This window comes from Microchirus variegatus (genome assembly GCF_963457635.1).
Source record: "Microchirus variegatus genome assembly, chromosome: 18".
Taxonomy (NCBI): Eukaryota; Metazoa; Chordata; class Actinopteri; order Pleuronectiformes; family Soleidae; genus Microchirus; species Microchirus variegatus.
Window position 1 is genome coordinate 5,179,967 of NC_139819.1, and position 16,274 is coordinate 5,196,240.

General features: G+C 40.5%; 1 protein-coding gene across 2 annotated transcripts; it reads left to right on the plus strand.

Moving 5' to 3' along the window:
* The first annotated feature begins 1,361 nt into the window (after positions 1-1,361).
* Positions 1,362-15,905, plus strand: thbs4a (thrombospondin 4a). Of its 2 annotated transcripts, XM_083904890.1 has the most exons (23): positions 1,362-1,583; positions 3,423-3,620; positions 3,704-3,951; positions 4,690-4,792; positions 4,886-5,013; positions 5,979-6,030; positions 6,113-6,315; positions 7,281-7,418; positions 7,514-7,594; positions 8,457-8,609; positions 8,746-8,850; positions 8,968-9,075; positions 9,173-9,332; positions 10,942-11,060; positions 11,142-11,194; positions 12,137-12,221; positions 12,316-12,412; positions 12,484-12,662; positions 12,876-12,924; positions 13,014-13,210; positions 13,864-14,036; positions 14,145-14,284; positions 14,544-15,903. In XM_083904890.1, the coding sequence occupies exons 1-23, from the start codon at positions 1,499-1,501 to the stop codon at positions 14,594-14,596; spliced, it is 2,907 nt and encodes a 968-aa protein (XP_083761016.1). In that variant the 5' UTR covers positions 1,362-1,498; the 3' UTR covers positions 14,597-15,903. The 2 variants fall into 2 exon arrangements, with proteins under 2 accessions (XP_083761016.1, XP_083761015.1); XM_083904889.1 differs by having other exon boundaries at positions 8,746-9,075; positions 14,544-15,905.
* The last annotated feature ends 369 nt before the right edge of the window (positions 15,906-16,274 follow it).

Consider the following 16,274-nt stretch of genomic DNA (forward strand, 5'->3'; position numbering starts at 1 on the left):
CCATCATGAAAGCGTTCCAGGGCTAAATATTGTCCCAGGACTAGCCCTCATTCTTTCCCACATTCTCCAACTGTCGGAATTCAGAACTGCGGGGTTCCAGGAGGCATTATTTATTTATTTGTTAGTATTTTTTAAAGAGCAAATTCATTCAAATCCATTGAAAATGTAATAAAACCGATTGACGAATAAGTCATAAAACAGGAGCGAAATCCACGTCTGTGACACAGGTCCATGATGTTTGTGAGGAGACGCTCGCCAGCTGGAAGCAGGTCTTTGCTCCTCTGAGACGGGCTGGGTCCATTTCAGACATTTTTTCAGCGTTTGGCTGAGGACACAGAGGCTGATTTAGAGTACGTGTTATACTATTATATTACATTATATTTCCAGAAGACTGTAAACACTAAAGAGGGGAAGACAAAAAAAGAGGCTTTATCATGAATCAAATTGTCGGACGCATTAAAAAACACCTCACGTTACAGTGACTCTTTTGTAGAATACAACACAATATTTATGCTTTCTTTAAAAACCTTTAAGGTACTGCTCAAACATTTGGTCGACCACACTTAAAGTCACTATATCTCATTGAAAAATGCATCAAGCTGAACTCACTAACACTTAAAGGTGCATTATGTAATAAATCTGAAGCAACTGGCCATAAAATCCTCCTAATATGTCACAGAGACTCAGGAATAATGTTCATATAACAAACTGAACTCACCAACAACAACAGTACAGACAAAATACTTGAATTAAAAAAAATTTTTTCGCAGACTGCAAATCATGTTTATGTTTTGAAATCATGTTTCGGCATGTGGCGCCACCTACCGCCGTCTACCAATCGTTGCAGTCAGTAGAGTCTCAGGTGCCGAGCAACCACGGGTTGCCGGTTACGTCAGAAAATGAAAACCTAAAAGACCTCGGTATTTTTGAATTTGAATGTTGTAACCGTTTTTGGCCACATTCTTACATATGGCACCTTTAATGTCACTTGTTGTGACTGTTGTACTTTATGACTTATGCAAACCAGGTTTATTATGAACAGACGTCTCAACCGTTTGGTAGAGGCCTGTACCTGTAATAGTGAAGCGTCTAATTAAAAATAAATATTGATTGTCGTTATTGTTATTATAAGTAAATAAATAAATAAAAAAATGCCTTTTTTTCAAGGGTTAACTCACTTTTACAAAAATACAACTCATCATTTAATCACACATGAGCGGTTTGAAAGGACACTCCCACACTTTGCCACTCTCACAACAGTAGCGTAGGAGAACGCTCCCCTCCCACTTTTGCCTCTGGACATAAAAAAACAAAAAAAGAAACACTCACCTCTGCTGATATTTCAAGACCTGGGACTTGTCCATCACTCTGCTTGTGATCAGCCTGGGACACGTTTATTGATCCACAGAAGGAAATTGAATTCTTTCTTCAAAGAGAGAGAGAGAGACGGCGTCTTCTTCTTCTTCTTGAGGTGTGTCCCTCCCGTTCCGCACCACATATGATGTCTCTGTGGACCAGAGCTGCAGCTCTGTCTCTGCTGCTGCTGCAACAGCTGGTGCTCACAGTCACAGCTGAAGGCACTGGTAAGTCCTGGCTCCTCACCATCCATGCCTCATCTCCTCTTCTCTCTGGAAGACATTATCTGGAGTAAAAAAAAAACTCCATAAAACTTGTTTAGCACCTGCTGTATTTCATTCACACATTCTTTAAGACAATTCTGTCACGTTGACCTACATATGAGGCTAACACTAACTTCTGAGTGAATTAGTCTGGAAAATACACGCACAACTTTCCATTGTCCAATTTCAAAAACCACTTAATTGAAGCGCGCTAAATGTGCAAAAAATGTGTAAAAGTGTGTCAGAGCGTGAAAGTGTTGGGATTGATCCAGTGGAAAAGAGTTTACTGCGGCTCATGTCTGCAACTTCACTCTACCACTGTGTGTGTGTGTGTGTGTGTGTGTGTGTGTGTGTGTGTGTGTGTGTGTGAGTGAATCACAGCAGGGTACAAACACGGACATCCACTTTATTAGGTACACATGCTCAACTACATTACGTTAATTAGCCAATCACAGGTTAGGAAGCTGAACACATGGGTCACAGCAGCAACGACGTGAGAGAACGGTCTGAGCATCAAAAAGGTGATTTAAGTGACTTTTTTTTTTTTTTTTTTAAACGTGGCACGGTTGCTGCTGCCAGAACGGCTGGTATAAATATTTCAGAAAGTGCTGACCCATACTGGGGTTTTTATGTGAGGGTTCACAGGGAACTGAGCTGAAAAAGAGAACATCCTGTCCTCTGAGGAAAACACATCAGACCTTTAAGGTTATACGACTACACCGGGTCCACACACCACTTAATTCAGTGTCCTGTGTACCTAATATGTGGCTGTTGAGCGTACATGAGTCAAATTTAGTGTCTAGGTTGATCATTAAGAGTCAAAAGTCCAACTTTTTTGGGGGGAAAAAGCAACTGTTGAGTTGAACACAGGTCTTTATTTTGTCCTTTAATTAATTATATTCCTTTTTTAAATTAATTTTTTCCCTAATTTGAGCTTTTTATGTCTTCTATTTACTCCGCATTTTGTTTATTACTCTGTACAACACTGTGGTCCACTTTTAAATAATCTAAATAATAATAAAAAAAAAACATACAAATTACTTTTGTCTTGGAGGGCCACAGGAAGTTGATTGGAGGGTTAAGTGGATATCATACTGTAGGCACAAAGGCAGATTTAAACAAAAATAAAAACAACTAAGACAAGTGAAGTAAAGACAAAGTAGCACAGGGGTTAAGGAAAAACTACCAAAATGTAGACCAAAAACCACAAAGGAACAGGACATGAGGAACACACGAGAATCATTAAAGCGAAAGCACCCGAGAGCAACAACACACACAGTCTGACAGACAACAAAGAAAGGGTGAGTTTTAAATATAAACACAAGGAAGACAGAGATAACGAGACACAGGTGAAATTGAACACAGGACGTGTCAAAATAAAACAGGAAATGAACACACACTTGAAATAAAAGACATATGTGAGAATGTGGCCAAAAACGGTTACTACATTCAAATTCAAAATACAGAGGTCATTTAGGTTTCGTTTTCTGACGTAACTGGCAACCCGTGGTTGCGTGGCAGCTGAGACTCTACTGACTGCAATGATTGCGGTAGATGGCGCCACATGGATTTTAAAACATAAACATGATTTGCAGTCTGCAAAATATTTCTTTTAATGCAAATATTTTGTCTGTGCTGTTGTTGTTGGTGAGTTCAGTTTGTTATATGAACATTATTCCCGAGTCTCTGTGACATATTAGGATATAATATGTTATTTTATGGCCTGTTGCTTTAGATTTATTACAAAACGCACCTTTGAGATCATGACTTACTGTGCGTTTGTCTCCCCTCTCCCCGTGTTAGTCTACGACCTGTTGGACTCTCCAGACTGCCTGCCAGACTTACTGCAGGGCAAAATCAAGGCCAAAGGTCAGAACGAGGCGTTCCTCCTGTCTTCGTTCAGGCTCCACAACAAAGGCCCCACGTCTCTGTTCAGCGTCATCAACCCCAAAGACAACAGCAAGTACCTGGACCTCAGCGTGCAGGGCAAACCCAGCAAAGGTGTCTCTGTCACACACACACACACACAATATCACATATTTTATTATATTATCTCACTAATTCGTACCTCTGTCCATCTTCAGTAAGCATCCGTTACCTGAGGACCGACGGCCGATTCGCCACGACCAATTTCGCCCACGCCCCCCTGGCGAACGGCCACAGCCACCACGTGATGCTGCACGCCAGCGGCCTGGCGCGCGGTTCGCCACGCCTCAACGTCTACGTAGACTGCAGACTGGCGCACTCTCTGAACGACCTGCCCGCCGTGTTCGGCTCGATCCCGCCTGGACCCAACAAGGTGGCCCTTAGGACCCTGCAGTCCAGAGAACAGGTGAGAAGGATCAGTGTTTATACAGAATAATAATAGTGCAGAAAGTACATTTTATGCTGTTCATGTCTTCTTTATGGGAGAAAAATATCTGTTACACAGTTGGAAAATGATATATATGTGATTTTGGACATGAAAAAGTGGTATTGTGACATCCCTATAGTCATAATAGTAAAGCTTTTCCTTCAGTCACACACATGTAAACAGTATAAATAAAGCTAACACAACAGTGAATGAACATATATGCTTAAAATATGCAGTATTTCTGAAGATAAACAGGTAAAATAAGAATAAGTCCAACAATAGAATTCCATGTAATCCATCCAATAAACTGTCTTAACCGTTTAAGGTATTTAAATTATTTCTTTGCATTTTTTTTTAATTTACTTATGATAACAATAACAATAATCAATATTTATAAATTTTTTAATTAGACCCTACAGTATCACAGATACAGGCCTCTACCAAACGGTTGAGACGTCGGTTCATAATAAACCTGGTTTGCATAATTCATAAAGTACAACATTCAGAACAAGTGACATCAAGTGTTAGTGAGTTCAGCTTGATGCATTTTTCAATGAGATATAGTGACTTAAAGTGTGGTCGACCAAATGGTTGAGTAGGACCTTAAAGGGTTAAAGTGATTTATCATTATCTTTAAACTTTTATAGCAAAATCAAATTTCCTGCACGGACAAAAATGCACGTCGTGAAGCTCATTTTACCTTCATTCTTCTGTCAGGACGAACTCACAGACTTTAAGCTGGTGACCGGGGACACGATCGACAACGTGGCCACGCTGCAGGACTGCAGTGCCGGTCAGGGTGAATCTGTGCAGCTGCTGGGTGAGGAAAAAAGGACGATGTTTCCGCTTCAACCCAAAGTGTTTTTGTCTCACTTTCATTAATTCACACTTATACTTCATACTTCATCATCAGATTCTGTCATCGTGGCGCGCGACCGGGCCTCAGATTCCCAGCAGGAGGCGCGGATGGCAAAGAACGAGGCCACCATGCAGGAGCTGAGGAACATGGTGACTGAGATGAAGGAGCTGCTGAACCAGCAGGTAACTGTGTGTGTGTGTGTGTGTGTCCTGTAGAGAGAGAGAGAGCCAGATCAGGTCAAAAGTTCAGAAAAAAATGACTTTGAATGAATTTCTCAGAATTTCCATCCGTCTTACCTGAAGTCAGTAGAAAATGCTTACTGACATATATAAGTAGCATACCGGCCCTTCATTAGTAATCATTAAGCATGTATTAACACCTTATTCTACCTCTATTATGACATGAATTAAGATTCTTCCTACATAAGGTGTTAATACGTGCTTAATATTTACTATTAAAGGGCTAGTATGCGACTTATATGCATGTTAGTAAGCACCTAGTTAATGGTGAATAAAGTGTTACTGACATGTTTACTCTTGGGCCGTAAACAACTGCAGGGCGGGCCGGATCTGGCCCGTGGACCTCGAGTTTGGCACCTGTGCTGTAGAGAAACACACAAAAAGTAATGGAATTGATCACACGTATTAGAAAATTGGTTAAATTGGATGGAGAGCCGTATTAAGACAAAAAAAGGTATTTTTGGCAGATCTGAACGTCTAGACGGTAAAATGTGACATTAAAACCTAAAAATAAAGACAATAATGATGATATAAAGACGACGATGATGACGTACGTGATTTAAGTGCATGTTGTAGTTTGCTCCACGAGTCAGTTTTTCCAAAGTCAGTACATTAACATGTGTAAAAAAAAAAGAAGAAGAAGGAAGTTGGATGTAAGAGACGCATCATTAGAGTAAATTAGGACTAATCGTCGTTTTCCTCACGACACAACAAAAACAGCAGTAGACAAAAATCCAACACTAACTATGTAAATAGCAGTTTACAGCAGGTCAGAGCAGCAGGGAAATCTTAAATACTTTTGTAAAATAAATACAATGTCGTTAGATGCCGTCACTTTCACTTCTTTGCTTCTTACCGTCACAGTTTACTGTGGCTAACAGCTCTTCACCCTATCTTTTCTGGTTCAGATTAAAGAAATCACTTTCCTGAGGAACACCATCGCAGAGTGCCTCGCATGTGGTAAGCGGTTTAAAAAACACACGCTTTAGACTCTACTGACTTTTCAACAAAGTCCCTAACAGATGTGTGTGTGTGTCCACAGGTCTCGGGGGAAGCCCGACCGGCCCACGTCCAGCGTCAGCTCCGGCTCAGTTTGTCATGCGGAGTCAACCGCAGACTCAGTGTCGTCCTGGAACGTGCTTCAGGCAGGACATGTGCATCCTCTCAGAGTCAGGTGACATCCACTGCGCGCCGTGTCCCGACGGCTACACGGGAGACGGCGTGCACTGCGACGACGTCGACGAGGTGCGGACGTTGTTATACAGTTATTATGAGTTCAGTTTAGGTGCTTTTCCACGATACAGTTCCAGCGCGACTCGGCTCGGTGCGGCTCGGTACCTCCTCAACGCGGGCAGTGAATGAAAGTGCAGTTAAGTTGTTTTATTTGTGACACAAACTCACAAACTAGTGGCAGTCAGAGCAGTTGTTGTCGGTGTAACTGAATCATTAGAATCATTAGAATCAGTTCAGTTTCAGGACTCCGTCACTGAACTGAAGTACGACGGATTGGGCTCTGATTCGTGCTGTCGCTTTATACACCAGACTCCTCTACATAATACTGAGATTTTAGACATTTCATTTACTAAATGTTGGAGATTAACACACATTTTAGGATTTTGAAGTCTTTTTTAACTGATTGACAGTTAAAAAAGACTGTCAAACCAAACAATGACAGGCATTGTTTGGTTTGATTCTCTTGTCAGATGCCGCGCTCATGACTCTTCCAGTGACGACACTCTCAGTCGCATTTTAGTATCGGCTCAGTTAGCTTGGAACCTCTCAAGAGCAGGTACGAAAGCACCAGATACCAGGAACTATCGCTGATGGAAAAGCAAAAATAAACCAGAGTCAAGCTGAGCCGAGCCGTGCTGGAACTGTGTCGTGGAAAAGCGCTAAAATAGTATAAAATCCAGAAGATAAAAAAGATAGGAGCGGGCAAGAAGCTGCAGGAAAAAACAAAGTAATAAAAGGAAAACAAGGAAACAAAAACAACTAAAGATTAACAAGCTAACTTTCACAAATTTGAAAAACTATAACTATATAATAGCTCAGTTACAGTATATGAAATTTACAATAAAACAACTTAAAGATAAACTTGTTCAGGGTGATGCTGACTGTTATTATAGAACATTTCAAGTCATTCCGAGATACTTTTTGTTTTTTTTGTTTAAAAGAAAGTGCATCAGCACAAATTTATTGTCTCGTTTTAGTGCCAGCTAAAGCCGTGTTTCCCCGGCGTCCCGTGCGTGAACACCGCTCCCGGTTTCCGCTGTGGGAAATGCCCGCTCGGCTACGACGGGCCTGAAATCAGGGGAGTGGGCGTGTCCTACGCTAAGACAAACAAACAGGTACATGAAAATGAAAACGCTGTTTGATTGTTTGTTTTTTTGTTTAGAAATCATCATTAAACCCACATTTCATATGATAATGTTTCCCCCGTCAGGTGTGCAAGGACATAGACGAGTGTCAGGGACCACCTGACAACGGAGGCTGCACGGCCAACTCTCACTGCTACAACACTATCGTAAGATCACTGGAATACACTCCATAATGTGGTCATTTTCTTTTTTCATGTTTTAACATCCTATGATGGGAAACTGAGCAGCCTTAGTGGAGTTTTGTGCTCTTCTAGATCCTTGGTTCCCAACCTGGGGCCCTCAGGGGGGCGCCAGAGAGGGGACGCAGAGCTTTGCTCTGAGGTTATTAAAATGATATTTTTGCATTTTAATTTTAGAAAATCCCAATCACACACTCTATACTCTGAGAAATAAAAGTGCTAAGTAGAACCATGTAAGGTTCTTCAGCTTGTCCTCATAGGAGAACCCTTTTTGGCTCCAGGTAGGAACCCTTTTAAAACCCTTTATTCAGGAAAGGGGTTTTAAAGGGTTCTCTGGATCAAAATGGTTCTTACTGAAACTATTAGTGTTACCAAGAACACTAGAAAAACCCTTTATTCAGGAAAGGGTTTTTCAGAAGCACATGGTTCCAGGTAGAACCTCTTGTAGCCCTTTTAGAAGGACCCATTTGGAACCCTTATTTCTAAGAGTGTATTGGATATTGGATCACCCAAATTAAAACCCATATTTTTGGGCCACCTTTAAATTTATTGAGCTATTTATTACCAACACCTCTGTAACCATGAGTCTCATGAGGTCAGTTAGCAGCTATACCTGATCGTTCTCTTGATGTCAGCATCTGTCCAATAAAAAAAATAATGTTTAAGAAATGTACCAAAGACTCACTGGCAATATCTCAAGAGTTACCTTGTCTTTGATTTTATGGAAGTTTTTATCCATATTCGCTATGACAATAGGAACAAATAGGGTTGGGAACCACTCACTGATGTAGATCATGTCTAACTCTCTGTGCTGCACTGTTCTCACCAGGGTTCGTTCCGCTGCGGCGAGTGCAGAAGCGGTTTCACAGGCGACCAGGTCAAAGGTTGCCTCGGCTCCAGACTCTGCCCCAACGGTCAGATCAGCCCCTGCGACGCCCACGGCGACTGCGTCGTGCAGCGAGACGGCAGCATAGGCTGTGTGGTAAAGAATCCAGATACATACTTCACATTTTCATCTCTCTGCCTCACACACCTGGACGTTTGTGAATCACATCATTGTTCCCCTCTGTCTGTCTGTGTGTGTCTGTGTCTGTGTTGTGTGTCTGTGTGTGCTTCAGTGTGGTGTCGGCTGGGCAGGTAACGGTTACATGTGTGGGAAGGACACAGACATCGACGGATATCCTGACGCTCAGCTCGGCTGCAGAGACAACAACTGTAGGCAGGTACTTGTTTCTACAGCCCACGTCCTCCTCTTACACTCAAACCCCCTTCTTTTCTTTTTTTTTTTAGTATTAACACTTAACGCTAACACTTTTCCACTGTGTGTGTTTCCCCCCCAGGACAACTGTGTGTTTGTGCCAAACTCTGGTCAGGAGGACGCAGACAACGACGCCATCGGAGACGCCTGCGATGACGACGCGGACAACGACGGCATCCTTAACGAAAATGTAGGCCTCCCCTGTAACGCATGCTAACCTCATTTTCTTCTTCTTCTTTTTTTTTTTTATGAAGAATTGGCCTGAAAACTTACATTTTGTGCTGCAGGATAACTGCAGGTTCAGTCCGAATATGAACCAGAAGAACAGCGATAAGGACATCCACGGTGACGCATGTGACAACTGCAGGACAGTGGACAATCCTTCGCAGGGAGACATCGACCAGGACGGACTGGGAGACGACTGTGATAGAGACATGGATGGAGACGGTTAGTGTATTATGCATTAAAGACACAAAAAACAACATATAAAGATAGGATAATAGATTATGATCATTTTGTAAAAGGGAAGTTGATTAGTTGTTATTATCCTTATTTAAATAAGTAATTTAACAATTATAAATGTGTGTGGTGTCACTGTGATATTAACTCCTCATTATTATACTATTGCCAAACAGGAAACTACAGTAGATTGAAGACAGTATTACTTTAATTTTATCTTTCTATTACACATTTATTACCATACTATTGTCAATTTATTAGTATTACTGTAGTAACAGTAGTATCTCCTGTCAAAAACTGTCTCTTTATGACTACTGTATGAATATGAATACTACACAAATACTACACACAAGTACACGCGAATACTACACACAAGTATACACCAGTACTACATGGAAGTACAAACGAGTATTACATGCAAGTACTAGTCGTTAATCTGCGTCACGTGACTGTTAATAACGTTAATAACTTACTGTGAGCATCGGCTACTACGTTAGCATAACCGAGGCTAAAAACGAGCGCAGGGTAACATGAAGCTAACCCTCGCTGTCCTCGTGAATCTCGTCTGAATTACTTTAATCTGAGATAAAATGAAGCATAAAAGTTTGTTGTAAATTAGCATAATAAGGGTTAAAAGGGATTACCAGGAGTTAATCATTGATCCATGGAGTTAATAGGACTCGGGCACCGCGTTGCATTCTGGGACGTGGCGGCCATGTTGATGGCTTCGCGAATGTAAACCATGGATGTAAACAAACAGCAAGTGAACGAGGAGAAGAAGCATAGATGGGTGAAAGAAAATAAAGAAAAAGATGTAAAAACCGCGAAAAGTTAGTGGAATTACCGGGATACGTTAAGTATGGATTCATTGTCATTGTTTTGGTGTGTTTACATCACTGTCGGTCATTAGAAAGACACTTTTGTAAGAGGTCACTGTGGTTTGGATGGTAATGAAGTTTGTAGGTTCGATAACTGGACCATTAACTACTTTTATTACCCCGGGTTATCCAGAAAGTGTGTGGAGCAGACTGTGCATAAGTGAGCCTGTTAAAAATGTTAAAAACATCCTCGCGCGTCTGTTTCCCATCCACATCCACTGCGACTTAGATCATTGGTTTACAGGAAAAGAACTCGAGCATGTGAGCGTCATTAAATGAAAAAATGTTAAAAACTCAGTGAAATGTTTAAAAAGTTCCAACTGGAATAGAACGGAATAGAACGTCTCATTCGTTCCACTGGAAACATTTCTGTTGTAACCCAGCACGTTTACCTTTATATGCTTCTGTGTGTGTGTGTGTGCTGCATGTTTTCACTCTGTTTGGCAGCAGTCCAACCTCTTGATCGTTTGGTTATGTCTTTAACGCTCAGGGGCTGGATTGCTCAGCACTTGGTCATGTCTGTCTCCTCTCTCTCTAAAAAGCATTTTTCCACGATGAGGCCTCGCCAGGCTTTAAAGGCCACTGGAAACTATTTCCCCTTCCTCTTATACAAACACTGCCATCTGCTGCTGATGTCTTTGACAGACTGAACTCACCTCATTCAGCGTTCTTTTTTTGTCTGTATTTAAATACAATTTAAAAGCATTTTATGTTCTTAGGCATCCCAAACCATCTGGACAACTGCCAGAGAGTCTCCAACCCGGAGCAGAGAGACAGAGACGGGGACGGCGTGGGAGACGTGTGTGACAGCTGTCCTGATAAAGCCAATCCTAACCAGGTATGAAACCAAACTGTTCAATTATTATTGTTTTTTAAATGGATTCAGCTGCTGTCATCTGACTGTTCTGTTCACCTGCAGCACGATTCAGACAACGACCTGATAGGAGACTCCTGTGATGACAACATAGACAGGTAACACTACATTATACATACGTGTATATATATATATAAACATATATACACATATATATACGCTTATACATATATATGTATCTGTGTATATATGCACATATATGTATACACACATACATATATATGTATCTCTACACACATATATATGTATATACACATACATATATACACACATAAATATATATATCTCTACACACATATACAGATATATGTATATATACACATATGCACATATATATATACACACACATACATATATACACACATATATGTATCTCTACACACGTATATATTTATACACACATACATATATATATATATACATATAAATGCATATACATATCTATGTATCTCTATACACATATATACATATATATGATATATATGTGTATATACACATATATATATATATGTATACACACATACATATATATACACACACACATATATACATATCTACACATACATATATATATATATATCTACACACATATACAGATATATGTATATATACACACATATACATATACATATATGTATCTCTACACACATATATGTATACACACATACATATATATATATACATATAAACGCATATACATATCTATGTATCTCTACACACATATATACATATATATGAATATATACACATTTATATGTATATATATATACACATACATATATACACACACACATACATACATATATACACACACATACACACATATATACACACACATACATAAACACATTTATAATATATACATATATATATATGTATATATATATGTGTGCACTAACTGGCCACTTTATTAGGTCTACAGCAGCAGTAGAAAACCACACCAGGTGCCACTCCTGCCACTTAATTAGAGGACCCTGTGTACCTAATAAAGTGGCCATGATGTTCTTCAAATTTCCTTTCACCTCTTTCCTCTTTGACAGTGATGGTGACGGCCACCAGGACACAAAGGACAACTGTCCATCAATTATAAACTCTGCTCAGCTCGACACCGACAAGGACGGAATGGTTTTAAACTTGTTCTTATTAATGCATTATAGTGAATGTGAAGTATGTGTGCTAATGTGTGTTTACACAACTCTGTCTCATTTTATTTTGTTAGGGAGACGACTGCGACGACGACGACGATAACGACGGCGTGCTGGACCAGGAGGACAACTGCAGGATGGTTCCAAACCCAGACCAAAACGACTCTGACGGTGAGCATGGCGTTCTGTGTGCAGTGTTTCCTGCTGTGTGGTCTCTAAGCCGTGGTGGCCTTGCGTTTCAGACAACAACGTTGGGGACGCGTGCGAAGGGGACTTTGACATGGACAGCGTCATTGACAAAATCGACCACTGCCCGGAGAACGCCGAGGTCACCCTGACCGACTTCAGAGCCTATCAGACCGTAGTGCTGGACCCACACGGGGAGTCTCAGATCGACCCCAACTGGGTGGTTCTTAACCAGGTACAACACTTCTTTAAAGGTCCAGTGTGTAACATTTAAGAGGGTTTATTGGCAGAAATTGAAGATACTCTCCATTAGTATGTTTTTTTTTATTTGATCAGTTTCTCTGAAAACTTCAAACTACTGAAACTAGGATTTTTCTGTCCTTGTTCTATGCTGGATAAGTTCAAATGTTTAAATCCTTCAGTAACATTTTGTGTGATTTACCGACAGGGCATGGAGATAGTGCAGACCATGAACTCTGACCCCGGCCTTGCTGTAGGTACGTACAGAGGGCTGTCACAAAGTTTGTTTCCCATTTCCCCTGATGTGATCTTCTCCTACATCTACATCTACGCTCTACGTCTGCAGGCTACGTAGCGTTCAACGGGGTGGACTTTGAGGGAACGTTCCACGTGAACACGGTGATCGACGATGACTACGCCGGCTTCATCTTCGGCTTCCAGGACTCGTCGTCGTTCTACGTCGTCATGTGGAAACAGACGGAACAAACCTACTGGCAGTCTGCGCCGTTTAGAGCCGTGGGCTCACCGGGAATACAACTCAAGGTGTGTGTGGGTGTGTTTTTCAGTTTCAATATATATGTTTTTTGGCATAAAACTACATGTTAACAGAGTTGATGCATAATATCTAGAGGTAACTAACCTTACTTCGATAGGACTTTTAGATTGTAGCAGGCAAAACAGTCATATGTCAATGTTTTAATACTACTATTTAAAGGTAAATTATATAAATATAAATAAATATAAACTACATTAAACCACCTGAAATAAATACATATTGAAGACATTTCTATTAAAATTAAGATTGCTTATTATTATTACTCAAATATGGGCTTATAAAGTCTACTATAACTGGAAAGTTATCCCCAAATTTGACTCTTTCTCTACCATCATCTCTGGTGAAGATCGTAATTAAGGTTGTATGAAATACAGTGATAAATGACAATAAAAACATCAAATAAATACTAATAAATGAATCCATACTGATAACAGAAGGTGAGAAAGTCAATTCATTTCACAGATTTCCCCACCAAAAATGTATCTTAAAGGTCTGGTGTGTAAAGTCTGGAAGGCCTCTGGAAGGTCACTATTAATAACACACTTTAACATTAGAAAAATAAATTATTTTCTTTCCATCTGTGTGTTTTGTGTGTGTACTGTCGTCACCTGTGCTCTTCATCTGTTTTTAAAACCTCCAGATGGTGAAGTCTCAGACCGGTCCAGGTGAGTATCTGAGGAACGCCCTCTGGCACACGGGAGACATCCCCGGGCAGGTCCGTCTCCTGTGGAAAGACCCCAAGAACGTGGGCTGGAAGGACAGAGTGTCCTACCGCTGGTTCCTGCAGCACAGGCCTCAGGTCGGATACATCAGGTACATCATCAGGGCCAGACGGCCATCGCTCAAGACATTCATGACATGCTCATTCTGTGTGAAGTCAAGTTCACCTGGGGTGTGTGTGTGTGTGTGTGTGCGGACCAGGGCTCGCTTCTTTGAGGGTTCAGAACTGGTGGCGGACACAGGGGTGATAATTGACACCAGTATGAGAGGAGGGCGACTGGGAGTGTTCTGCTTCTCCCAGGAAAACATCATCTGGTCCGATTTGAAATATCGCTGCAACGGTGGGTCGTCGGTATTTTCCACGTTGATCAGTGTCTGTCAGACCTGGAAATGACGATGTTCTCCAATGTCTACCAAAATGATTCAGTTTTAATGATTTCTTTGTTACGTGGAGGAAATGAAACAAAGACAATTTTCACATTTAAGAAACTAAAACAATCAGAAATCTTGTTTTGATGAAAAAAGCTTCAAACCGATTCATCGATTAACACAAAATAGTACATTTTCAGTGCATACTTACACGTTTTTATTTCTCCTTAGACACAATTCCTGCTGACTATCAGGAGGATCATAGCGCCCAGGACACACAGTGAAGACGAGGAGTGATCGATCAAGGGAAACAATGCAAGGTCTCCTGAAAACTTGGGACAAAAAATGAGCAGAGCTGCTCTGCTGACGGCAACGAGAGGGAGATCACACATTAGAAGAAGAGCAGAGAAAACTGGGAACATTTGTGCATTATATATATTCAAACCTTTAATTCAGTGTGAAGCCAATATATTCTTGTATAAATCATCAGCAGGTTCTGTGTGCATCTATGCAATTTTATCAGCTTTTAATAGTCAAAGAGGAAAATGCTGTACAATAAAAACAAAGCAAGCGCTTTTATTTTGTAATATTTAGCTCCGGGAAGGAAGTCAAGACACCATGATGGCGTTAAACGGATGGTTTATTAAAAGTTTGAACAACATGGTACCCACATCCATGTTCCACACATACAATTTTGTTTGTTTTCCTTTTTTAAAAGATCCTTCGCATCAGCTGTCTGATTTTTTTTTTATTGTCGTTTTATTTTGACATCAAAGCTTCTGTGAGCACCAATCGAGTTCTACATTCACATTCATTCAACTGAATGTAGAAATATAAATACAAAAAACAACATGTCAAACAACAGATCCACAGGTCGCAGAACATAAGCCAAAAAAGGTTTGTTAAAGTTAGAATAAAACATTAGGGATACGATTAAACGAAAACGTACTGCTTTTATGACGAGTGGGAGACTCGCTGATGGCAACAAACTATACTTTACAGGACAATAAAAGTGTTAAAAAGAGATGAATGTCTTTGTCTTGAGTTTTGATTCGGCAGTAAACTCAACATCCAGTGTTGAATAATGCACTAAGGACGCCTGACTTTGAGCGACTCACCTTTAACGCAGAGCCTCGCTGACAGACCAAACATTGTTTTCTGACTTCTACCTTTGGCAAACGTATAGTTCCTCTCGTCTGCGTCTCTGCAGCAGTAGCAGCAGCTCTTCCAGAGAGGCAGTAGAGTAGATCTCTGAAAACCTGCACGACAATGAAGACGGCTGGAGTTGTACATAAGAGAAGTGGTTTTCTTAAGAAAAGGCTCAAAGGGAGCATCCACAATAAAAAACATTAAGTGGAAACTTCACAACATTGGGTACTGAATACTGGGAAAAAAGAAAGGAGAAAAAAAGCTTGTTCTGTTGCATAGAAAACTACAAAAGGAGGGGGAGGGGCAACATAACAAAGCATGAACACATACAGCTTACACGTGAGCCTGAGAGATGAGTTTTTAAAACAAAGTCAGGGCCAAATCTGAATCAATCATTCTCTGATTATTGAATAAATACAGCTCCTCACGTAACAAAAAAAACCTTGCTGCTACAACTTTATGGTCCACCTGTTCGGAAGTGAAATGAATGGAAAGAAAACTAGAAACACGTCACACGTAAAAACACGTAGAAAATAAGACTTCCAGGTTTGAAATGATCGAGGAGTCAACGAGGACCGGATGAGATTTCTGATTCACAACTCACCTCCTCATTATTCTCCATGTGATTTCAAACCTGTGATAGAAAAACTCCAGAAGTCCGTGGTAGTAAAGAATAGATATATATATATGTATACATAAAAAAAAAGAAATTACCATCAAGGTATTAACAGCTTAATATCGTCAAACAATGTAAAAGAAAACACTAGCATATAAAACAAAGGCAACAGATAATCCTCCATTTTTTCCAAACAC